General features: G+C 39.5%; 1 protein-coding gene across 3 annotated transcripts in view; it reads right to left on the minus strand.

Moving 5' to 3' along the window:
- Positions 1-27,227, minus strand: part of MKLN1 (muskelin 1) — a 110,188-nt gene that overhangs the window by 15,265 nt on the left and 67,696 nt on the right. For all 3 annotated transcript variants that reach the window (XM_072857264.1, XM_072857274.1, XM_072857281.1), the window contains 7 exons: positions 26,197-26,409; positions 24,185-24,406; positions 22,057-22,186; positions 13,373-13,520; positions 12,164-12,278; positions 9,388-9,527; positions 6,650-6,752 (listed from right to left, as the gene is read on the minus strand). In XM_072857264.1, coding sequence (XP_072713365.1) covers positions 6,650-6,752; positions 9,388-9,527; positions 12,164-12,278; positions 13,373-13,520; positions 22,057-22,186; positions 24,185-24,406; positions 26,197-26,409 — 1,071 coding nt within the window. The remainder of the gene's footprint in view (positions 1-6,649; positions 6,753-9,387; positions 9,528-12,163; positions 12,279-13,372; positions 13,521-22,056; positions 22,187-24,184; positions 24,407-26,196; positions 26,410-27,227) is intronic.

A 27,227-nucleotide genomic window follows, 5' to 3' on the forward strand; every position in this document is an offset into this window, starting at 1 on the left:
ACACAGAATCACGCAGTCTTTGGATGAGACAGTAAGAGCAGTGCTTCGTCAGGAAGGTATGTATTGAGAAATACTTTGAAAGATTCTGGATTGCAACAGGAGGAGACAAGGATAAAATTCCATCTATATGGGACCCAAAAGTGGTTATGGTGATAGCAGAGGGACTAGGTGGTGAGGAACCAGTCTTGGAATGGGAGATGCCTGCTCCAAAAGTCATCTTTCCAAGACTCTGTAACTGGCGAAGACAGGAATTTCTGAACTGGACCAAGTTGGTTTCCCAGGGCTGTGGAATTTCCAACTTTGAGAGGGATAAGATCAGTAACAACGGGCTGGGATTTTACAGATGCATTCCCCACAGAAAGCTCATCACAGCATTACAGCTGAGAGCTAATGTATACCCCACAACAGAATTTTTGGCAAGGGGAAGACAAGAGATTAAAATTAAATCGTGCCGACATTGTCAGGCAGAGAATGAGACCTGTCCACACATTACTGGATGTTGTCTGATGGTACCGGATGCTAGGATTAAAAGACATAGTCAATTATGTGAACTAGTGGAAGATGAGGCCAAAAAGAAGGAATGGATTGTATTCCAGGAGCTGGTGTTGAAAGATGAACAAAATTAATTACACAAGCCGGACTTAGTATTTGTTAAGGAGGATCAGGCCCTAGTCATTGACATCACAGTGAGGTATGAGAGTAAACTAACATCGTTGGCTGATGCAGCAGCAGAGAAAGTTAAGAAATATCAACACAATATAAAACATCAAATTCAAGAATTGACGAATACCAATACTATTAAATATATAGGATTTCTGTTAGGGGCACATGGAAAATGGTATCAAGGCAATTATTAGATGTTAATAGAATTGGGACTCTCCGCTTCCCAACAGGAAAAAGTTGCTCATCATTTATCGAATTGGGCGCTATTTTCTTCAGTGGATATTTTACATGTATTTGTTAGTCAAGCATGGACTATTATAAGATCTTAATGAATTATTGAATTGTAATGGTATCATTTAATAAATTGTTAATAAACTGATTCTAAGGCGGGAGCCGGACCCCCCAGGAGTGCCAATGGCGACAAAAGTGGTGACAAAAGCTGCCAAGGGTGACACAGCTTCTTCTGAACTCACTTGCAGCCAGAAGAACAAAGCCCCCAAACAAATCACCCCTCAGATCTCTCCCACCAGGCACCAAAATGAAAGACCCAATTAATGACCATCTAGGAAAAACTATTTGCTTAATGTCACATAGCAACTCTGTTACAGAGGCAGGACCAGAATTCAATTATCCAGCAGAAGCCCCCAACTGCTTTAATCACAACACCACCCATTTTCTTCTGACGATCCCTCTGGCTCACTGGCTTCATCCACTCCAAATTAAGGCTCCATTCAAAAGACAACAGTTCCCTTCATTACAAATTAACTTCTGTCTGAGATCCAGGCCACCTTCTGAACTGAGGCAGGGGTTCCTTACAGATAAATATATCTGGTTAACTAATATAAGGCTATATTAGTTATCTATCTGGTGCGTTAGTTATATATATCTGGCTAACTAATATAAGGTTAACTAATATAATCAACCACATTCAGAGAAGGCCAAATTAAGACTACATGGGTAATATTACTTCTGGCATTTTCCAACTTATGACCTTCATGTTTCCAACATCATTGTTCTTTTATCAGCTGTGTGTACTTTATCTAGGTTTCTACCTACAGCAAAAAAGCAATTCTGCCACGTGGCAACCCATGCAAGTTTTAGTATATTTGCTGAACGCCTCTGCCTTTTGCGCAAATGAAATGGTTAACACAAAGGGGGAATGAGAAGCTCCTGTTTGGGATACCCGGCAGGTTGTATGAATCAGACATGATTCCTCCTCTGTAACGTCTGTATGGCGAGTACTCAGTTCACAGCATAAAACAGTTTCTCAGCTTTGACCAGATCTGCTGGGATGGTGCCTCATAGCCAAGGCTCAAATAAGCAACGAGAAGCTCAAATTCTTTGAGGACAGAGCCATCGCTAGCTGAAGTTGGGAAGGCTGAACACTGTTTTTGTAAAGGCTCCTCCTGCAGCACTCAGACTCTGAGGCTTTACAAAGAATCACAGCAGGACACGAAGAGGAGAATCATGCTTTTCTTAGCTCCTTCCTAGAACTATTTTTCTCATTTGGGCTTCAATTTTCCCAGAAATATCAGTCTAATGCAGACTCAAACAATACTTTTGGGCCCCGCTGGCTTTATCTGGCAAATTTATTAAAGACAAGGTCTTAAGAATGGAAAGTATGAAGCAGCCTTGAACAGGGGCCTCCAGACTCAGTCTATAAGCTAGTCAGGCCTCAAACTGGCCTCCAGGTCCTTGCTCTTTCTCCTACCATGCTCCAAGAAAAAACATACTGCAAGTCTTACTTGCACTTTGTTTTACAGCAATCATGGGATTGAGCTTCACCAGTAGTTGAATCTCAATCTCAATGTGCAAAATCATCTTACTCTCCTTTACTTGGGCAGCACCGGACGTTTTTTGTATCATCTTGGTTTCTTCTATAGCCCACTAAGCAGCTGCAAAGTTCTAGGCATGATTACTCCAGTGTTCAAAGAACACCACCTTTAGCCTTGTAGGTGATCTACTGATGTTTTTGTGCTTTAGTAGCACCTGTTTTTTCCTTGACCTAGGTACAAAACTTGGAATTCATTTTGATTTTCTTTTTTGACCATCCTTTTACCTTTAAAAGCCTCTACTTCCAAACTACCACCAAATGCACATCTCTGTGTAAGTGACATAGAATACCCGTGTCACCAGAAATTTTTACACCAACAAATGCCAGTCTTTTATACAGCTTTAATCTCTTCAAGAACTAGAATACATGGACAAACTTCCATGTGTTTGGGGGACCTACCTTCCTTTACATACAGTGTCAGAGCTATTAATCCACAGCCAGTAAAAAAAGATTCACTGATCTGAAAACACTGAACTAACTGAAGAGGTTTAAGCGATTTCAAGCAGAATCAGTTAAAGAGAACTGGATCTGCATTTGTGGGCAACAGCAGACACAGAGCTGGCAGATAGCCTGTGGCTACTAAAACAAGCATAAGATACAAGATAGCTGTTACTTGCAGGCATCTACTTCACTTTAGAATAATAAAAAAAGAATTAAAACTCTAACCTTATTAACATCCCTAAAATTCACAACAAAGGAACAAAAATCTGGGGGTATGTTCCTACTGTCAATCCTTCATGCTACTTTAAACAAAATTGGTTACTAACCACAAAGTAAGTTTCAAGAACAGTCTGTTTATTTTCTTTGGCATCCAACTCAAAACAGCTGAAGAGACTTGCCTAACAAAGTTAGAAGAAATTACTTCTATTATAAAGCAAGTAAGCCTTACCTCAAAGTGAAATTGTGCTTGTAATATTATATAACACTACCCATATCTCAATCCATAAAACATGAAACCATATAGACTAGTCTCTAAGAGAACTGTAGCACAAAGTCAGTGATAAACCTATTCAGCCTGGTCCTTCCCAAATTTAACGGTTGCCCTGGGGAGAGGGAAAAGAACGGGAAAAACCAATTCCCTTGAGATCTGCCACACTGAGAAGCCTTACAACGCTCGATGGCTGTAGCCACCACAGAGCATACTGATCAGGTATACAGCCTTTGATATTAATTAAGACGATCTTAACTACAAATAAAGACAGTATGTAGGTGTCTGGGCTGAGATACACAATCAAACTGGTGGTTGAAATTTGATAGGGAATCCAAAAAGCCTGCGTCAGTCCTTTGGAAAGCACAAGAGCTATTTGAAGATGTAATGCCAGAGCAAAAAGCCAACTCAATGTAATAACCAGAAGGTAAATTGACGTCAACTGGAAATACACCCAGTCGGTACCAGCGCACTAGCTGGCTCTGTGCCATATACCTGGCAGATCTGTTCCAGTGTAAAAAGCTTTGGAAGTTAAAGCTTTTTGACCAGCACAATTTGGGGGGCGGGGGGAACACACCAACAAACAACCCCCACCCAAAGAAACCCAACCCAAACAAAACAAACAACCCACAAACAAAAAGCCTCCCAGAAATTGTTAAATGATTGTAGGAGACCACTGGAACCAAAGCTTTGATTCTGCTGAACGGTACGTGTTGATCCGACGGACCAGCACGACAGACAGAAGCTACTGAATTTTGTTCAGATCAGGCATTAGGCCTGCAGAGAAAGGATTCACAATATATTCACTCAGTTGGATTGAGCCTACCTAAGCTCATACACTACATCATTAACTTGCAGAACATTAGTACTCTCTCTGAAAAGGGCTTTTTTTAAAATGTTTTATTCTATTTCTACCTTATATGATAAAGCTACTACTTTTCCCCAAAATCTCAGAGGAGTCCATGCAGTCAGGTAAATTCTTCATTCTTACAAGGTGGACAAGTTAAACACTACACACTGAACTGAGAATATCAAATGTAGAATATTAAATTATTTCCTATGACAGATGTGCACAATGCGCAGCCTTTACGGCAGTTCCTTTGGTCTGCTGGTGACAGGAGGCAGCAAGAACTAAAAGGAGAGGAGCTTGCTGATCACACCACAAACGGTTTCTGTTCAAGCAATAAAAAGGCATAGCCAGTCATGAGATGCAGGATCTCTTTAGCAGTAACTGGGCAAAGAGAGATATGGCCTTCTGTCCTGGTTTCAACTAGGATAGAGTTAATTTTCTTCCTAGTAGCTGGTGTAGTGCTGTGTTTTGGATTTTAGTATGAGAATAATATTGATAACACACTGATGTTTTAGTTGTTGCTAAGTAGTGTTTACACTAGTCAAGGACTTTTCAGCTTCCCATGCTCTGTCGGGTGCACAAGGAACTGGGAGGGGGCACAGCCAAGATAGTTGATCCAAACTGGCCAAAGGGCTATTCCATACCATATGGCGCCATGCTCAGTATAGAAACTGGGGGGAGTTGGCCAGGGGGTAGTGATCACTGCTCGGGGACTGGCTGGGCATTGGTCAGCGGGTGGTGAGCGGTCGTATCACTTAGGTTTTTTCCCAGGTTTTGTTCCTCTCTCACTCTCTTGTTGTTTTCCTTTTTACTACAATTTTTTTCCCCCCCAATTATTAAACTGTTCTTATCTCAATAACGAGTTTTCTTACTTTTGCTCTTCTGATTCTCTCCCCCATCCCACTGGGGAGGGAGGGTGAGAAGCAGCTGTGTGGTGCTTGATTGCTGACTGGGCCTAAACCACAACACTTTCACAGGCATGATGGGGCTACCAGCACACAGGTTTAACATGGAGAAAAAGGGAGATCAGAGAACCCAGGACAGAGTCTTATAGTAGGTGGAAAGGACAAGGGGAGAAGAGAGCATCAGAATGGTTGTTGTATGTTATAGGTTATTACACGTTCAGTTCGGAGGAGGAAAGTGCTACCATACTGGTAAGATGGGGCATAATTGGGCTGAGCCCCCTTGAAGCATGCTGCATGGGAGAAATCTCCTTTTCCAGCTGAAGAAAAGCAGGACTATCTGTTATTTGTCTTTCCTATGCTAGAAATGGCTAGAAAAGACATGGAAGTACTTGATAGGGGACAATTTCTGTAACAAACCATCTAAGAGAACTACAGGTATGGCATATAAATGTTTTATTGGACCAGATGTTTATAAAAGGCTAACCAGAATTTATGACAAATGTGATCAGTTCCAAGATCCTGATACTAGTAAATATTTTTTCTTAATTTTGCTAACCCTACAATTCTATAACTGTGAATATGCAAGAAGGATGTTCCCCCCCCAAAGTTTTTAGATAAAGACAAGGTAATTATACAGGCACTGTATATTATACAGGATCATTATAAAAGGAGGTGTCGAATCACTTCCAAAGTCATTAATGCAAGAAGAGAGTAAGAACCATGGTCTCTTCTTCCTCATCTACCCGTCAGGAGCTGAACGCTTGTAAATCCAGCTGGCTGCCCCAAGTTCCATGTGGAAATTAATGTCAGAGTCAAATCAAACACCTTATCTGACACTTTTCACTGTTTCTTTAATCTTTTTTGTAAAGTGACACGTACTGCGTAACGTGTCACTGGTAATGGAATGAAAACAGGAAATGGGAACAAATTCCTGGAACAAATAAAAGAACATGCCTACTAGATAATATTCAGAAGGCAGAGGAAATAAGAGTTTAAGGTTAGTGAGCAATGTATATATACAATCTACTTCCACAAATACTTATCATCTAGAGAAAAACCTCTTTTCCTCCCCCAGAGCTATTTAATATTGACAAGCCAAAAGGCAACATGAATAAGAGTTTCTATTCACTTTCTACCACACAACCAACTACAGACTCGTGACATTTCAGAGAGTTTACATTTCAATTAAAGCTCCCAAAATACACACCAGTATGCTGGAATTAAAACAAAGGCCTAGTCTTCACAATTATGAGCAAAAAAGCTATTTTTTCTGGAACTGCAGTTATAAAACAACTGTTTCTAAAGCAGTATGATCTTTAGTGCAGAGAAATATATAATATAGCAAAGTGTCATGCACCTGTAGAGCTTTTTCAAACTGAATAAAAACAAGGTTTAAGAAGCTTAAAGCTTCCACGCGAGAACACAGTTTACATTTCTTTATAAGTAAGAGAAAGATCATTCATCGCTACCTCTTTTGTCTCCTCGGGGTCCGAGTGATCCACAGTTATATACAAATCATTCTGCAGGTACTTCAGTGCACTGAGAGGGTCAGTCTGAGCTTTTTCTTCAAACCTGCAAAGAAGAGACACAAACCATGAACACAACCATTTTCTTCAGGACTAAGTAGTACTATTTCTACGAAGAGCAAAACTTATCAAACAAAACTTTCAGACAAATATTTCCAAATAAAACAATGTTAACGACAGCTTAGCTTCATATTTCCTGGAGTATGTGCTTTCAAACCAGACTGAAACACAGAGGAGGGGTTTTTTGGGGGCGTACGGGAGTTACAAGAGCAAAGTATTATGCTTTTACTAAAAATGTTTAAAAGCGTTATTTACAGCAACTTAATACATAAATATAAAACATTTAGTACAGCTTGTTTTCCACAAATAAAGGTATGAGTAGCACCTCATGTGAGGAGCACAGTTCAGATAGAGGCAAGCCTTGAGCACTCCATTCCCAGGGATATTTATATTTCTGACTGTGCAGAAGCATAACTGGAACTACAGGGATGGAGAAGGCTCCCTGCTTCTGCCAGACAACAGAAAAAAGGACAATGGGGGTTAAAACACCTGGATTGAATGAATAATGCGCCTTAATATCCCACCTTTGGAAAGAGCACATGTACATAAAAATCCTGTGCACCACACCACCATTATTTTCTCATTTTCTTTTAATGAATGGAAACTGTAAGTTCTGTGAATTCTCTGAAGAAGTTAATATAGCCCTCAGAAAATTATTCTGGGCTCAGCATCCTCAGTGAGCAGAGCTACTTCCCTGCAGCACTGAGTTGGGTGCATAAGCCTAGAAAAGATGAGGTTTAAAACTATATATTTTTTTATCCTATGACCTATCCACTGAGTGCAGTATCGCACTCTGTCATTTTCTGAATCACCAATACAGTATTAAGCCTCCCCATGAAAACAGCTCAGACAATTCTGGATTCCAGAGATGAGGACCCTAAAAACCACATTCTCAGTTACTTAACTGCCTTGTATCAACTGCCTTACAGGAATGCAAGATTTTTTATTCATAATATATTTCAGTTACCTTTAACAAGGTATAGCTTGTCAAACTGAAAGAAGTCACACTGAATAGATTTAATCATATTGTTATTTTTTGTTTGGATCATCTACTTGGCCATTTATACTGTAGTGGACAGCTGTAACTGAAATTTTGAAATTGTCTAAAGATGCAAGTCATTGAGCCAGCACATGGAGCACAAAAACTGTCTGTTACCTGATGTACACAACATTTTGGTAATTAAACGTGATTTCTTCCAAACATTCACATAGATTTTTCTTAGATGATATTGCCACAGTCCAGAGAGCTGAAGTACCTTAAATAAGCGACACCATCGACACCTTGCTCTTCTATGCTTGGCCAGCTTGGCTCTGCTATGGCTGACTGGTACTAAACAACTTAATAGGCCAAACAGGACTCCAGCTGATGCAGTGGATTTGCTGTGTACGCAAGCCAAGTACCTGTTCTGGTACCTAGAGCTGGAGGGAGTGCAGATAACGGGCAGCCAAGTGACTCCGCAGCAGTTCAGCTCCAGCCCTGAGAGGCATGTAAACTCCAGCAAAGCACCCATGATACCAGTCCCTGGCTGGGCATGTTCAGCTCCTTAAAATGGACCCCAATAAATGGGAGCATGGTGCATAAACCCCAAACTTCTGCCAGACAATATGCAGCAACATTTCCTTTGAGTGCAATTTAAGCAAGTAAAAACAAGTAATCCAGAGCTGTCTCTGGAGGCTGTACAGCTGCATGTGCATACAACCACACATGGTTTTAATAAACCTCCCAGATTACTGGGCAAGACCTTTATTCATTCTTGTAGGCATTCACATCTATTGCACGCCTAATCTGCAAAAGGCCTCAACCAGCCACAGTGACTGTGAGCTGAGCATAGCAATTTGTTTGCTGCCTCAGAAGTAAAATACTGTCAGTAAAAAACGACCTCCAACTCTTGGCAGAACCTGGTAACAAAGTATTCTCACCAAGAATGCAGAAATATTTACTGGCTTCAAATAGTTCGCTGGGTCTTGAAAGGCTGGCTCGCTGCTGCAATTTCTTGCCTAAGGCAATACCATAAGCTTGATTTTGAAAAGCTGTTGCTCTAAGTAGCAAATATAAGGCAGCTCTGAAACATCCAGAGTGCAAGAAGCATCACAGTGTAGCTGAATTCTGCATAAGTGAGATCTTTCAAGTGATTCTGAAAGAGAAACTCTGATGACCTCACCATGGTTGAGTCTCAGATGTGCAAAGGAATCCAGCCCCCAGACTTCATTAGCATCCTTGCGAGCTGTTACTAGCTCCTAGCACAGTGTTTCAGAAACATACTCCATTTCCTTGGGAGGTGACAGTACCAAAACACATGTTGATGAGCAGCAGAGTGAAAAGGGAATCTAAAAATTCCCCATGACTCCCCACACAATAGCCAGATTTTGCTAGTTTTAGTAAAACTAGTAAAAAAAATACATAGTAAAACGAGAATGAAGTTCATTTTGTGGTGTAGCCCTGCCTCAGTGCTTTTTATTATTAAATTTGTAAAAAATTAAAAATGCTCAAGAAACCTGCAGACCATCATATAACCAACAAAGCGACATTTCCCAAAACAGTTTACAAGATAAAGTTTTAGCAACTTAAAAAAAAAGACACTTTGGAAAAGAAAATTGCAAAACATCTTTTGTTTCTATACCTGTGCTTTCTTATGAGGTATTTGCAGTGTCTTAGCAGGTATTCCTTTGAAGGTCGACAGAGCTTCAGAGACCAGAAATCATCTAATCTCATCTTTGGAGAGCAGGACTTACCAGGATTCCCTCCAAATAAGTAATGAACCTAAGCAAATGAGAAGCAGATCAAAAAGTTGATTGTTTGTGTACATCTGTTAAACAAAGACTATTTACTGTGTCAGCATCTTTGGAGAGGTTTATTCTGGAGGGAGAAAACTCTGCATTTTAGACAAGCTGCTCTACCTTATTATTAGCCTTACTTTGTCCCCTAGGAGATGAAGAAAGTTCCCTGAAACTGCTTACATTTTAAGATAATAAAAATGCTGCACTGTTAGAACCTCCCTTTAGCAGATTCCTGAGGTATTTATAAACAAACATCCACAAACCATGGGATCTCTTTCTTTAGGAAAAACCTATGAGCATGATAAATCCTTAAGTATATAAGATACGAGCAGAAAAGAAAGATCTGAGCCAACTCTTGTTGCCCTGTTCAAAATACTTGATGCAAACATTACTCAAACTGATGGATTACCAACCTCTTCTCCAATCTTGTCCTCAAAGACTCCAAATTCTCATTGTCATCAGAGGGGCTAAATTAAGGCACCTGCATTAAGCCCTTCTGTAATTTGGGGATGAGCATATAATTGTGAGATGACTCCAGCAATCACACATTTTCTTAGAATAAACATTTATGCTTGTAAGGAAGACTCAGAAAAAAGGGACTTTGTAGACTAACGCTCTGGCTCCAGCCAGAGCGCTGTTCATGAAGCTGCACTACTGAAGCACCACAGTTCAGAGGAGCAGCCTTCTCCTTGAGTCAGCAAAGACCACTATCTTCCCCGAAGACAAGGGCCACTGGTAAAGTGAGTGGGAATTCTTAAAGCTGCTCAAAGTGACAACAAGCCGTCCAGTCCAGCATAATCTTGGGAGATGACCAACAGGCCTGTGTCCCCACATGTCCCATAAACTCTACAGAGCCTTAATTTGACTTGCGAAGAACAGTATTTCCATGGTGTCTGGAAGGGCAGATTTGTCTCACCTCAGTAAAGTAGCCTAGCTGCAAGACACTCAATACACTACCTGGGCACAAAGGAAAGAGCTAACTGAATAAAGAGTAAAACAAAAAGCCAAAACTGTAATCCTAAGAAGAACTGAGGACGAAAACACCAATCTTATTTAGAATCAGAAGTCACAACCACTACTGTGATTGTCTTCAAAAAAAAAGTTCTAGCAATCCTGAGATGCCAATCATGGAAATACTAAGTATACCTGTATGCAAAATTCATTTTTTTGTTCAAGGTAGCTCAAATGAAGTAGTCTAACAGCTATTCTGATAATTTCAGGATAACACACCTTTGAAATGCAAGGCTAGACTTACAGAGAGAGGCAAATCTCAGGAAAAGTGGAAATGTTAAAAAAGGACTGTTTATTTCTTCACTTTTTTTTTTCTTCACATCATTTGGCATTTCAGACTCTGGACTGTTGATATTAAACATGTCACAAAGGGTCTTCAAATACTGAGGTTCAAGAAGTCCAACAGGCTACCTTTCTGCACAGCTTTAAAAATAATCACTCAAAACAATGTATTCTGCATCCCACTGATCGAGACTCTCCTCATTTATATCAGAGGAGTTTAGAAAGGTCATTTGAACAGAGGTTTCTAAAAATAAGACTCTTCAAAACAAGTACTTCAAACAGCTCTTCAGATAAAGCTGGGCAACTGCCATGATTTAGCAACCTTCACAGTAACTTATAAAATACTACTCTCAATCTCATGGTACCTTATACTTAGAAGTAAGCCATTAAAGCCAGAACAGCATTTACGGTCTGACATGAATGTCCGTGATGAAGACAAACCATACAAGTTCTCCATGAAGAAGTTACACCTATTTCTCCTTAAAATCCCCCTTATCCCCAAACTTTTGGGCTAGTTAGGTTTCCCAAATTTGATTAACATCCCATGGAATTATAAGACTAAACTATATTTGTCTTATTTAGTTCAGAATGTTTCAGACTAAAAAAATTATAGAAAAAGTTTACTTCAATTGCAAAATATCTGTGAAAGGTTAAGTGTGTCACAGGAATTGAAATTCATACATTAATGCAGTTATGGTAACCTAATCCGTGGGTTTGTGCTTTACTGGTTAATATGCACAAAGTCCTAAGTTTACTGAGCAGTCATGTACGCTGCAAACAATTTTAAGTATATTTAAGCATGAATGTGTCCATTAAAGTCAGATAGTGCTAAAGAATGACAGTTGCTTCTGACATGCAGGGCAAAGTAAGGCACCTCTGTTAGAGCACATTCTTAACAGTGATTAGTTCATTCAAACGTACTTTCTCCTAGAAGTGTTGGTAACTATCTGTGACCATTTAGTCACTAACAGGTTGTGAGATTAAGTCCCTGAAGATAACGAACGAAGCTTCAAGTGTTCTCAAGTATGGGAACAGCTAGGAGCTAGCCACTTAACAACTTTGTAGAGGTTTAGTATATCCCACTGTCTGCATTTTGATTTCATCTGGGAGCTATCATGTCTACTTCACATTGACATAAAAAGTAGCTTAGCACCTTATTTCAAAAGGTGATAATAAGTTAAATGAAAGTTACGCACCACATTAACCCCAACATTAACACTATACAAAAAGCTATATTCATTGTACCATCTTCAAAGAAGCAACTACACCGTAAGAGCAGTAAGACTTAAAACCAAAATCACCATATATGTATCTGGACCCTCATACCTTGTGCAACTCATCATACACCAGTTGATGAGCAAACCTTGGGCAGGGCTCCTCTTCCTGAAGGCTTTTACCTGGATTCTCTTTTGCTGCTTGGTCATTCTTATAGACACAAGACCTGAAATACAAAGCAGTAAGTAATGACTAGTAGTACCTACAGGCAGCAGGAAAAAGTTACTGAAAGGCTATAAGGTACAAATTATGTCAATGTGAACTGCTTAGCATATAACACCAAAGATTTTCTTACTTCTCTATATATTGTCCTCTGTTACCCCATCCCCATTCTTAGCTCTACGCAGAAACCCATCCAACAATCAGAGAAGGTCATCTTGGCTGAACACAGTCCTCAATCACAAGCCAAACAGGGGGGAAAAAAAAAAATCTAGAAAGTGTTATGTCATGAGCTTTGGAGGTATCTTTAGATGTTGCATTATTTGCTAGCAGAATTGTCAGCATGAAATATTTTTCATTATGGAGAATACCACCTTGGACACCGTAGAGCTATTAGACCAGAAGCTTCAAAGGTAGCATTTCAATCACTGATTTCCAAGCAGACTTAAGTTGTTTTTTCCAGCTGAAACCCCATTTTGAAAAAACAGCATTCACACCCTTCAAAGTGATTGGCCCCACATTAGAAGAGACCTTGAACACAAAAACGCTGCCAGGTCTGGAAAGGGGCATTGGCAACCAACTACCAAATACCATACAGCAAATAGACAAGGAGATATTTTCTCAGAATACTGGCTCTAGCAGCTACCTGAAGTACCACTGCATGCAGCCTGCAAAGAGCTGATAGATCTAGCATAAAGACTTCTCCATCACCATTCACACAGCAGACCAGTTTCCTTAGTTTCTGATAACTAGTACCACGTACGCTGCTATTAACAACTGACATTTGACTCAGTTTGCTGCACTGACGATGAATCCTGGCCTTGACTTCCTACAGGAAAAACTTCTTATAATGGCTTACTTCCCCTCATCCCCTCCACCTGCCTCCAATAAAGAAGTTCACATGATTTCTCTCTCTCATTTGGCTTATTGCCATGGTGTCTCTAAAGACTGCGGGTAAAAGAGGTGCCTCAACAGTTGTCTTCAACGTTACCATTCCATGGTTATAAGAGGTTAGTGTTACCTGGGAGACAGGATCATGTAGGATTGCTTTCTAAAATGTCAGTGTAGATGTTTGAAAAAGGTGCTATTTCTTCGACTTACCAGCTGTTCCTCACAATGTCATAAATCCAGAAGGAATTCCTTACATTCTCTTCCCGCTTCTCCTTGTCTTTACTGAGCCCTGACAAGACATGGATTTCATTCAGTTCTGGATCAATGGTAGCCCTTTGAGTGAAACCTGTCATTGGAACTGACAAAAAACCAAAAAGTTACACACTGAAAACAGAGGATACACGAAGGGATCCCAGCATCAGACAAATGCATTTCCCTCCTCCTGCAATTCAGCAGATTTTCTAATATCCATGGTACAAGCATGAGATTTCAAATAACTATCTCCTCAGTGTTCTGGGATAAAGAGCATCTTAAGTTTAACATCACTACCTAGTTTGCCCATTTTCTTCCTTTTAATTACTTTCACCTCTTCATCTTTCACATAAACCCAAAACTTGGGACTGTGTGATCCCAAGCTGGTATTTTCTATGACCTCTCCTCCACAGTAATCTCGTTATTTACCACAACTTAAAACTGAAATCGCACATCTCAAAATAGGAGGCATACAGAAGTCACCAAGCAAAAAATTTGCTTCTTGCACGTGCCCTCCAAAGCAGGGAGAGAGGGAGGAGGAGAAGAAACATCGCCCAGAGGCTGATTCCTTCCCTGCTAAGGACAAGTCCAATGCAAATTCTCTTCTTCCCTTCCTATTTGTGACTCCTGAAAGCACAAAAAAAAACATTCTAAGCACCACTGTTTCCTAGGGAAAGGCATGGGCAGAGCTATTTGAGAGACCACCAGCTCAGAAACGAGGACTAAACTGCCTCAAGATAGAGCTAGATGATCCTTGTAGATATGAATGGAGTGCTTTTGTTATCATCTCATCCATGAAAGGAAGCACTGATTCCGGAAAGCTTAATTGCAAAAGCTGGGAAACTCAAAAAATTCAAGATGAACTCAAGATTACATAGCTCACAACTTTGCATTGCTTCCTCTAGGACAAAGATGTCAAGGAAGTTTTTTGTATTTTCTAAGTAGTTGTGGTATAATTACCAAGCGCTGCTTCTGTTCCACCTTCAGATTTAGAAATATGGCGAAATACTGAGGATTCCAGCAGTTTTCATCATAATTCCCCGAAAAAAGGTCAGCAAATTTGTTTGGCAGTCCTTTTTGTTTGTTGTATAATTCCCCATTTCCTGTTTCCCTAGGCAACCATCCTTCCAAAATGTATTTGTGAAGAGCACGTGATCTTTGTTTACAGATCCTGTTTGTCTCATTTCTCTTTCTGGGTCAGTTTACAAAGGCTGGTAAAGGTTCCTGGCCTTCGATCAAGATTGTGGCATGAAAAATTCTCAGAACTCTTCTATTTTGCAAATTCTTCCCTGCAATTAACTATGAACTGCACACACGGCCTAGAAAACAAGCCCTACACTAATAAACCATTTAATATTGCTGCTTAAGAACACACAAAACAGTATTTTTGCAAGCCCATTCTGTAATAGGTTTCAGTTTCATACTTCAGTCTTCTCATTTGGTAGGCCAGAAAAGAAATAGACAACAATTAAAAAATTCTGAGCAGCATTTGGTTTTCTACAGTTTAAGCCCCTATGAAAATGTTTAGCAAAGCCAAAAAAACCAAACCTTTCTCAAAAAAATAAATGCTTAATTCTTAACTAAACTTAAGTAGAAACTGAAATATATTCAGATAATTCATTCTCAGAGTCCTGTTGACAAAAATTACGGTTTTATGGAAAAGCAGGAGGCATAGCCTTTGGAGCCCTCATCAGCATAAGCCTGACTATTTTGACCTCCAATTTTGCCACAAAGTTTCAAATGAAAATTAATCCAGTTTATAATCAAATGGGTGGCAGAGCAGAGAAAAAAAGCAGGGAACAATGCTGGCACAACAGCAGCTACATACCTTGTCTTAGCTGCAAACCACAAGGAAGTTTTTAAATAAGACTAATGAGTACTGTGAAAGTCACCCAATAAGGAAATTGAGAACAAAAAGACAATTATAGACTAAATATCATTAATTTTTGAAAAGTATCATGTAATGTGTTTGCTTGCATAGTCAGGCACTGAATCATTGACCCAAAAGGATTAAATTCAACGCATATTTGAGACTTTTCTGCAGGAGAGCCATCTAATCAGCAGTGCTAATGTACATGGAAAATGTCTTTGCAACTCTATCTGCTGCTTTGAACATTTGAGACCAAGCTGGGTTTTTAGAAAAAAGCATGCAAATCTTCAGAGCATTAATACCTCAGGCTTATTTAAATGAAAATTATTATAATCATGAGCAATATAGTTGCTATATTACCATTGATACAGAAAGCGCATGAAACTTGTCTGTGGAAGTCCCATCCCTCCTCCTGAAATGTTGTTAAATAAATGAATTTTGTAGCCAGTTTATGCTCGATTTTCTGAAGCTGAAATTATTATTTAAATAATGAAGGAGGGAAAAGCTGCCAAAGTTCAGTGCCTCTGTGTTTTTCTCTTGATAGTAAGAATAGGATTTATCCACAGCGACTGCAATCAAAACCAAATTCAAGTCAAGTAATTTCAGGCTTCCTTCAGTTGTACATCAATCTCTTCTTGAGACTGTTTGAAATGCAGAATGCCTAGAAAAATAATATAGCCAAAAATACATATCCCTACATTTAATAGTGGCCTAAGACAAGGAGAAACTTACATAACCTCTTTGACCTATCTAAGCAACTGTGTAGAAACCATATTTAAGTAGCACCTTAGGCTAGACAAAGTTGACATCTAGTCTTTTGCAGAGGAAGCCCAAACTAGAAAGTTAGATATAATACGTTTAAAAAATACAAGACAACACAAATTTGGTGAACAACTCCCTGAAAAAAAAAACAATGAGGAAATAAGGCAAGCTACTACAGAGTAAGAGGAAGATGCTGTGATATTTTAAAACAGAAACATCAAAAAGATGTTTACGAAGGAAGTCTGATCCTTGGCAGAGCAAAAGGGCTACATAAAATCCTCATGATTGACAAACACTTCCACTAGGGGGTAAGAGAGCTTCATCATCGGCAAGTGCAGCGGACTTGCAGTAAATACTGGATATAATTCAAATTATTGCGGTCAGCATATTAGAGGGGGACACGGGCTGTAAACCTGTGAAAAGTACTTGTGATATTTAGCTAACAAAATGAACATTGGGAAGGAAATTTAATTCTCCATGGGAGACAAAATTCAACCTGTGACAGTAACTGATCGCTTAGGTTATATTTTTTTAAATTTTAAGACTCAAAGTAAAAAGTCATAAACAACAAGGGGTGAGAATCAGACACGGTAATGCCAGTGCAGTGCAAGAGCTATTATTTGCAGTGTACTAGATCCAAGGGGTGCATAAAGTAGTAAGAATGGCTCCATGGAAGTTCCCTCGCTTTTCTGCTTCTTCATGTAAATGTAGATGTAAATCAGCTTTGGAGCACATCTCCACCGATTTCACACCATTCAGAGTGCCTCCCAGGCCCAGCGATCACTCAGGTCAGCTGTGGGCAGACAGCTTGAAGGACATAAAGCAGTGACTCAGGACTTAGCCCTGGTTGTTTTGAACACAGCACTGACCTGTCGCTATGCGATATTAACTTGGCTCCTATGACAATACATTACTGATTGAAGAGGAAAAGCTGTACAGAGAAACTACTAAACACAACACAATCCCAAAAAGTCTAGTAGATGGTGAATGCTTTTCTTGTGCCACGGCAGTTTTTTCCCCATAATCTCATTAACCAGTCCAGGGTAGAAGGGCGGTAACTAATTGGAAATGAGAGGCCTGAATCCTCTCTCCAGAACTTAATATTTTCATTTATTTTTATACAGCACAAATGAAAAGCTCATGGCCTCAATATCTGAAAACAACATTCAGCCACACAGGCCTTGAGTTAGCAGCCAGTTACATAAACAAGTAGTAATTCCTGAGAAAGCTTCGATAAGATGCTGTGTCACCCTGTGCAGTGTAATTTCCATTTAAATATAATGCATGGGAAAGGCTCTTCTACAAAAGCGACACCTAATTGTGAAACAGGTATGTTCCCACTACCACAGTCCCTACCTACAGGCGCTCATTTGATCATAGTGATCATTTCAGCAAGCTGAATATTTTTTGGCTTGTACGTGCAAACAGCTAAAGTTGTTTCAAGCGCAATGTTGGCTGCTGCCAGTATCTAAGCAAGAAAACAGAGCTTTTACACAGAGGCAGAATTTGCAAAGCAGTAAATCAGGAATTCACAGATGTGGTTCTCCTAGTAATAGACAGAAGTTTGGAAGTAAAACCTCATCTCTCTCATGCGAGAGGATACTATAGCATGTTTTTAAACATGCTTCGAAACACAGCATTGGCTAAACAATGATGAAACTTGTAGTCTGCAGACCACTTCTGAAGGATTCGTGAAGGATAATTAAGGGAAGCAAGTTCATTGACAGCCTTTTAGTGCCACCTAAGTTACGAAACCCTCAGAACACATTACTGCTAATCCCACTACAAGTGACTTGCAAGTATCCTCCCTCCTTGTGATGCCTCGTGATTAAAAAAATAGGAGAAAGCTACATCACATGGATATCACTCTTCACCGGAATCTGGCACCTCCCCAGTGGATTAATTTTAAAAAAGTGGTAGGTCAGGAAGTTACTCCTTATCACTACTTGTAAGCCATATAAAACTGAAGCAGCACCTCCCCTGAACTTTAATGGAGCAAACCCTGATGAGTGATAAAGATAGCGTGCAGGCCAGCTGTTGACACAGCAAGATAATGATTATCCTTTTGGGTTTTTCATGATGAGACTGCATCTGGCAGTCAGCCAAGGAGCAACTAAGGAGACCATTTGCACAGTTTGGTTGTCATGTTGAAAAAGCAACAACGCAATGTCCAACGCTTGGTTCTCTCCCAAGCAACATGAGATTTTGGCAAAAACAGGTCAGTTAGTATATTTGAAAGGAATTTTGCTGCTATGACATCTCTGTAAAGCATCCTTAGGATTTGGTGACTGCCTGCTCTCCTCCTCACCTTCACAGTAGGAAGAATGTATTTTGAGATTGGTTCAGAGAAGCACCTCACAAGATGAGGAACACTTAAGGTCCCTCACAAAACAAAGTGCTTCCATGGCAAGAGACACACTGGCCACTGGCAAGGTAGACCTTAAACTGAACAAGGTCAAAACATGTCAGGTGTCACAAACAGATGATCAAAATGGGATATTCAGACTGCTTGTCTGAATTGGATCCTGGCCATGTTGGGCTAGCTGTGCTTTTTATTCTGATTACTGTTTTTCTGATATCATCTTGTTTCAAGTCAGGATTTCCTGGACTGGGCTGTGTCGCCTCTGTCCGTGGTACTTATCCATGAAACCTCCCATCTGTCAGGTGCACAGTTCTGTTTCTGGAATGAGCACCTGCCCCAGCAAGAGACCTGGGAACTTCACTGGTAGCTAAAAAAATAAAAAAAAATATTTGCCATTTGCCCATAAGAACCACTTCACCATTAAAAGGAGCCACAGGAACATTTAAGGCTTCTTCTCATTTGACTTGGAAGTTACTTGATGCCAAGGGATAGAAGATGATCTTGATACTCTTGCAGAAGGAAATTCTCCCTCTGACCAACAGCTCTGACACACCACCTGAGTCAGGGCCAAAAAGGATTATCAAAGGAACCCTGACCACTAGGGTTTCTATTAGCTCCCTTAGACCTGACGTGACTGCACATGATTAGTCATGGATTGTGGGCTAAGCAAGTCAAGCAAGCTGTCAGTATAGCCTTTTGAAGACACCTGATACTGGTGGCATCTCTAGACCACATGTATGCTTCAGAGATACACTCTGGCATATGCATGTTAGGTTTGGGGTTTGTTGTTGTTGTGTTGTCGTTTTTATAAAAGTAATTAAAAGTATATGACTACTCTAAAAGGGTATGTCCACCACCATACACACTTCTGCCTGTCCTCCAACCACAGGCTCTATTCAACTGTACTACACTTCCTCCTGTTTGTACCACTACCGCCTTTTTTCATATCAGCTCATTATCACAGTTGCATTCTCTTTTCCTCAGTTCCATTTTGTCCATTCTCTAGCTGAACTAACAAATTTCTTGCTCCTAACAGTTATCATTCAGCAGAAAGATAACCATCCCTAATGGCCTAATTTCACTGTAGGGCCCTCCTTTGGCAGCAAAGAGAAAGCACCGGGTTTTTTGATGCAATGAGCTGGAGAAAGCACCCATGCTCACTGGCAAATGGTATTTGCCAGACATGAAGAGCTGCAAGGCTTACCCATGTTCAAAGCAGATTGAGTCAGGAGACATTTTTAGTAGGCAAAGCTGTGTGCAAACCCATCTTTTAGAGATTGTACCTTGATTAAATTTGAACTTTTCCCAGGAATGAAAAAAGCCCATCTAAACTTGCTACAATTATTGTCTTTTACTCCAAATTAAGAAAATTTAAATGATACTTATCACCCAATATTCTCTCAAACACATCACCTATACAAGGAACTGGTTCCAGGATCAACATCAAAAGCACAACTAAGAGCAAAGAAACACTAAACAGCATAAATATCTCACCCAGAAGACGACAGCAGCAAAACCAACATATCATTACCATAGTTTTCTAGCATTGCAACAACTCCATATTACTGATAATCCTTAACTATCAGCTTTACTACTGTTTTTAAAAATCTTCTCACTACTCCAACAGAAATTTTGAACAAATGCACAATTAAGTGCTTTTAGAAAGGGTAAAAATCAAAATAGCTCAACTAAGAATAGAACTGAATGCCACATGCGAGCCAGGAACAAAATGTAATCATGGGACTTCATAGGAACATTTAGGTCAGGCATCCTCAACTTGACTCATCACACCAAGCAGCTTAAAACTTCACAGCGACCAGTCAGGGAATCACTTTGTTCATACAGATCAAAATGGTGTATCACTACCTAACAAGAGTACAACAAAAGACTTGCTTTTTTGGGTGCAAATAGTGCTGTCAGCATTTGCTGTCTGAACGTAACAAGCATTTTATTCTCTTCCTCTTAAAATGCAAATAATCCTAGCATTTTCTTTCAAAAGCAAGGGAAATGTTCAAATCTGTTTGTTTACTTTCTACACACAGGAGAAAAGTAAACTGAAAATCTACTCATGAATTATTTCCAGTGAGTCATTTTCTTACAAAGTCTACTGTTCACTCCTTCGGGGCCTGGGGGAACGGGGAGGAGGGCTAAACATTATAGTCTCATTTGCTTAACTGAACTTTGCAGCTAATGGACTTGCTGAGAAGAGGAGCTCAGTGTCTTCTCCAGCCATAAGGCAAACTCAGTATCTTTAAATCTGAAGTAGACACAGGTGTCAGCTTAAAGCCACATGTTTTAAAGCTTCTGGCTATAAACAAATGTAGTTTTAAAAAAAACAAAATTGCAGAATGCAAGCAATTTCATGGAAAAAAAAATCAATTCTTAAAAGTTCTAAGGACAACAAACGGTGTGTAGGTGTGTGTAGAGCAGCAGACAACAACGCAGGCACCTTAATAAAGGGTATTGTCAACAATACAAGCCAGTTCTTTCTTGGAAGCACTCAAGTAAATAAATGACTCCAGAGAATAAGAGCTTGGGTACTCTTCTCCCTCATTGGCATAACTTAATTAATGAGCAAACAATAACTCATAACCATCAATAATTCACTTCAAAAGTTCAGCAAAATTACTTGCTAAAAATTAAGCCTGATCAAAATAAGGAGGGCAGCCTAAATTCAAGATGAATTAGCTTCCTGGGATTTTTGGTAACTGGAAGAAGAGAAAACAAGATCGGGACTAAATATACATAATATGAGAAATATTCGTAACTTTTCTCCTATAGTAGTACACAGTGCAACACTAACTTCCACTTCTGAGCTGTATGCTGAAAAATCAGGATATTTGCAACACAGGAAAATGATGTGCCTATACATGCAGAAATCCTTTTTGGAAAAAAAAGAACATTCTTCTCAATGTCATTTGAAGAGAAGAGGTATAAAATCAGTTCTTTATGGTTGTGTTACAATGGCTTTTGGGTGGTTTTAAAGGTTTCTGGTATACAGAACTATGCCTTTTGTATATAGCTCCAGTGGTATGAACCAAACAGGACTGAGGCCTTGCTCCCTATTCTTAACTTTTTTCCCACTCCCTGATAAATTAGGACAAGAATAACAGGACAACAGGTCTCATCTTTCTAGTCAGCTCCTGCCAGGCAAAATAACCTCTGTCCCTCTACTCCAATTCTCTGTCTCTGAGCATCTTACCTGCCTTTCTGCATCTCAAACCAAGCAGATTATTTCTATTTTATAGCATCTTTCACTTAGTGAAAACTAGGAGAAAAAAAAAGTTTGCTTTCTCCTTTCCTGGTTAAAGAAAATTTTTTCAGCCTTTTTTTTTTTTCTTTGCTGGAGTTTCAAAGGAGATCTTTTTAGTTCTTATTTTGCTGAACTTTTTTTCTTTTGAGGTGCTATGCAGTTTCGTGCATCAATTATTTGTATTGTGCTGAAGATGGCGAGTGTCAAATGACAGGAAGGACAAAAGAGCTGGCATAAGTTTAACCTATATACTGTGGAGTTTACTTGGGTACATAGGGCTAGTTAAGGATGCTAACCTGATACCACAGGACACTGAAGCTGGCCTTTCACCTACTTAACAATATATTTCTCATTTGTGCAAACGGGAAGAAATTAGTATGTAGTTCTACACTTACCCATCCCTGAATCTTTCTTAGTGCCATCCGATATGATATCCACATGATCGCTGTCTACGTCATAACTGAAGAAGTCATTCAAATAAGTCTTCGATCTTTGGCCACCAAATACATATAAGCAGCGATTTTTCTAGAATGGAAAAAACAAGTATGTCTTTACCAAGCTCAAGAAAGTTGGACAACTGTGACTATTAACAAAAACATGAATGAATCAAAGAGTAACAGATATGTTTCTTCTAAGTTTAAAATCATGCCTTAACTATCAGGTCCACCAATCTTTATTCGGTAAATATCTTACCTCCATCTCTGCAGAGATTCACAGGGAAGAATTATGCAGAACAGTTTATTATTCTCAAACTCAGTAAAAACTTCAGAATTCTTGACTGGATTATCGATTCTTGAATTTATGATTTCTCAGTTTTGAGAGCTAAACCATTAAGTGTTCACAGCTTCTCCACCCCAAAAAGCCTCTTACAAATGTAATTTTAAAGATTTATTTTTCATGATCTATATGAGACCACAAACCTGGATCCAACACAGAATTTCAGCTTGAGAGTGACCAGGCAGATTTTACATACTTAACTACTGTAGCCTTGCCTGCTCAAACTATAACTTCAGAACATTAAAACAGCAATTCATTTTTCAAATTTAATATTAAAAAATTAACAGTCTCCATGTATAAAACCCATTAGATCAAAACTTAGTTTTTAAATTAAAAAAAAACCCACAAAACCAAAACAGGAACAAAAGACGGACTGTAAGAGAAACCATCCAGGTACCAGCATATTACTAAATTCAGAACAGGCAAATGGCAAGCAGCAAGCCAAGAATAACAGATTTATTTCTTCTTTCAAGTTTGCCAAGTGGAAAGTCCGTAAGAGGCAAATTATTTTTCTTTCAAATGGTTGAGAAAACAGCAAAGGACCTAAACTTCCATGACCTGTGCTTACAGAAAACTGCATTCTTACATTTACCATGGACACATAATTGAATAATCCTCTGGTACCTGTGCAGAATTTTGTGTGGCAATATGTTTTTGACCAGATTTGAGAGCGCGATTCAAAACAAAAATGAAACTGAAGGCTCTGAAAGCACAGTATTCACTATAAAAATTCTGATCTTTCATTTCAAAGAGAAAAACTCAGTAAACTGTTCAAACTGGTCAGTTTTCAATTGGTGGTAGCAATACACACTTGAATGCCACAATATTAATTTTAATTCTTTTCCTCCCCACCCTCAAGTCAGAGTTTAATGTCACCAAAACTCTACAAGCTTCACTTACTACCACTAAGAAGCTGCCATGTAAATTCAGTGCAGAACTGCCACTGCACCACAACTACCTATGCAAGAGTTCCTACTTGATGCTAATCCCCTCTATACTGTGCTATTACACTGAAAGCACCTATGTGGAAAGCTAGTCCAGAACATATATGACACTAACTATCCTGCCTTTACCACCTTCACCCTGCAGTTCCCATGTTCTGCACTCAAGCAGATGTGGTTGATGAGCACCACTGGAAAGGCAGTGGGAGGCAGTTTTTTAATACCTAATACTAAATAAAATGCTACACACACCCCACCCCCCCATCCCTCTGCCTTTCCATCAGTCTCTGGATGAAGTGCCTATAATGCCATCTGTGCCGAACCATTAACAGCTGCTCAAGACAAGCAGCAGCTAGGTGCTCAGCACAGAGGAATATGAGGCCTGTGCATCTCAATACCCACCCAGTAAGCCCCTGCACTAGCCAAGTTCACCTTTCCAGTAACCACAGAGGACACTTACTAGACCAGAAGCTTCTAAGATGCTCTACCAACTCTTAAAGAAAAACTTTAGATCAAATTGTAACATGGCCTCTATTTACCATTACTTGATTAAAATCAACTATAGATAATTCACCTTGCTTTTTACTTGAAATTTTATTCAGTTGAAGTCATAAAAGCTCCAAGACTTGAATTAATACCACCTGCACTTACCAAAGAAGCATCAGAATGTCAGCGAACATAAAATCAAGTGAGACAACACACCACTTGCAAGATTAAAGAGCTTCAAACTTGCAAAAAAAAATCAAAACCAGATATTCTTCTTTAAGTCAGGCATCATGAATCAAAGTATGATGCAGATACTTACAGAATGGAACAACATACAGTGTCCTATTCGGGACTGGATATCCTCAGGTCCAGCGTTACAGGAATCCTCTCTCAAAAGTTTCCAGGTCTGACACTGGCAGTCAAAAGCAAACAACCCACTGAACTGCGGTTCACTGGCTCTACTGTCATCAACACTGCCATTGCAGGTCAGAATTCTGCCTCCGAAGGTATATATCATGTGTTTTTCAGAATCCATACACATCTGTAACAACGAGAGAAGTAGTTTTAAGCCAGCACATTAAGACTTGAACACACTAAGATTTAAGATTAAACATCCCTCCCCTACAAGTGATATCTAGTAAGACAGTACTCTGCACATCTCCTGAACATCTAATGAACAGAAACAAATACGTGTGTCTTCACAGCTGACAGGTATTCATCTCAGAGACTTACTTTTTAAATAAAGGACTTCTAATTTTAACTTGCTTATTTAATAAGAAAAAAAAAAGAGCCTGCATGCACCCTTCATCACGTAAAAAACTTGCCTCTAGCTGCTGATTTTAGGGAAAAACTTTTTAGAGTTTTTCATCAGGATCCATAGCCAGCTCTGTCAAAGTTAACAGGATATCGCCTTTGACAATGGCTGTATAAGGGAAAAATTCAAAATCACTGCTAATTTACTGACCTCCACTCAACCAATCCAAAACCAGCCTATGATTTGTTACTCAGATTCCATCCCAAGCATATATTTACTGTTACCCCCATTACTTCAACATAAAGTTGGGCTATAACCTGGCCAAGGATTTCTGATGAGGCTGCAGTGGAAATATGTTTATCCCCAAAGCCTGAATTCAGGTTATGGCACAAGAGATGCATGGCAGTACAAATCAAACAAAACTCCCTGACTCCAGGTGACGTTTCTAGACACAGTGCAACACAGAGGGTTACAAAATACCGGGCAGAGGGAGACAAGATTACATTAAGATAGACATGCTACTCAGCAAAACCTACACCAAACACTTCTAGTGCGGCACACTTTTGTGAAGGTTAAACAAAAACCGCTATCGCAGTAGGTACTGAGGGAGAGAAAAGAAAGAGCTACAGATTGATAAAGAATTCAGGGAGGACATTCTTTCCTAGGAGACAGCAGGGGAAAAAAGAAACAATTTCAGAAGCAGGCAAACAAGGTACCCAGAGTAGCCTTGCCAGCTGACAATTTACTTTTGCCTTTTCCCCAACACCTGGGAGACTGGCATCCGTTATTAATAGAACAGAAAGACTGATTGGCTTTTGTTCTGCAGGCAACACGTATCTTTAATTTTCAGTGTCAGCAGAAACGCGTATTGTGCTGGCAAACAACAGCTTTAGTTACAAAACAGCTAGGACCAATAAAAGCAGTTCTTGGGCTGCTTTAAAAAAAAAGAGTACTGATATGCTGGTTCTTGGCCACGCTTTATGAAAATCAATTAAGAACAAAATACCTTTTCAAGTACACAAAAGCCATTAAACACACAACATAAGTAAAAAAGTTTTCAGTTTGAACACATGGACAGGTGTGGTTTTTTTAAAATATTAGTAGCCATTCCTCTAAGGTGTTTCAATCTCTACTAAGCAGCACATTCTACAAATTTTAAGACAGCAGTTTTGAAAGAATCTTGATCCTGTTGGCCTCATTTCAGCAGCTTGCTTAGAGTATTCTTCTCAAGGTACCATACACAGCTTTGCAAGTTGTTCCCCAGCACCCTCTGAGTAGGCAGATCTGCAAACCCAGCTCAACCAGACTGGTCAAAAACAAATGAACTATGCTTTGAGTTTTAATAAAATGAATTACTTTGCAAAGGTTTTTACGATTCTTCTGATTCGATTTGATTAGAATATCAGTAGTCAGTGGCATTAGACAAAAAGGCTATCAGAATTTAACTGAGTGCAGATCACAGCCTTCCTCGTCACTGCTCTGTTACCTGGTACAGCACTTCTAAATCGCAGGAGGCTATGACCAAAATCAATTCACAAACATTGAGAACTTGCACTAAGAGTATCAGTGTAGCTGACCTGATGATCAAACACCAGCTTTGGGCCTCCATCCGCCGCGGTGTCTTCACTTAGTAACATCCATGTGTTTGTGTCAATGTCATAGCGATAGAAGTCACTTTTCAGAGATTTGCTGTTCCTCACGGAGGAATCCAGATAGCGTCCCAGTGTGTAGATCTGCCTTCGTTGAATGTCAATGCACATCTTGTGACAAGATCTGGCACTAGGACCACTCTAATAAAGAAAATGACCACAAAACCAGAGAACAATACATTTAATATTGCTACAGGTACGTCATTGCACACTTGCTAAAGACAAGTAAGTACTATCAGCAACTGGAAATCCTTTGAGAATGAGAAAAACGTGCTTGTAATCAGACAAATACAGGATTAATATAGAAATATCTATATAACAGGACATTCCATAACTTTCGTCCTTTAAAAAGACACCAGCAAAAACCTTAACACTTTTTTTTTTTTACAACAAACTTATGACTTGAAGACTTTTTGTAAGATTCCTTAGAAAACAGACTTTCCTCCAGAAGTGATTCTGAGAGGCATGTGAAAGCTACTTGATCTTTTAAAATAACAGAAGTTGATGCACATAAGAGGCAAATTAAGATGTCACAGCCTATAAATAACTACATAGGAAGAAGATTAAGAAGTGCTCTATTACAAGAGCCTCTGTTTTATTAATAGGCTGTTTTCTAACAGATCATAACCAGACACTCCCACAAGCAATCATATCCCGTAATGGGTCTTTGAAGGTAACAAAAGCACTCCCTTGTCCTTCACAAATAGATATGGCCATTCCAGGCTCCAACTACAAGAAAGTTTCCCACGGTAAGCAAAACTGCCATGAGTTATGATCTTCAAGAGAGACACAGAGGGCCCCTGTCAAATTATTATGTGCTTATCCATCACAGAGTGCTCAACTTAAACCAGAGAGTAATTTATTCAATGACATTACAACGATGCTACGCAGTACTGGGCAGCATCCTTTCTGCTTCCCAAATCTAATTTTGAGAGCCTTCATACACTCATCTTGAAGCA

Source organism: Ciconia boyciana, chromosome 1 (genome assembly GCF_034638445.1).
Source record: "Ciconia boyciana chromosome 1, ASM3463844v1, whole genome shotgun sequence".
Taxonomy (NCBI): Eukaryota; Metazoa; Chordata; class Aves; order Ciconiiformes; family Ciconiidae; genus Ciconia; species Ciconia boyciana.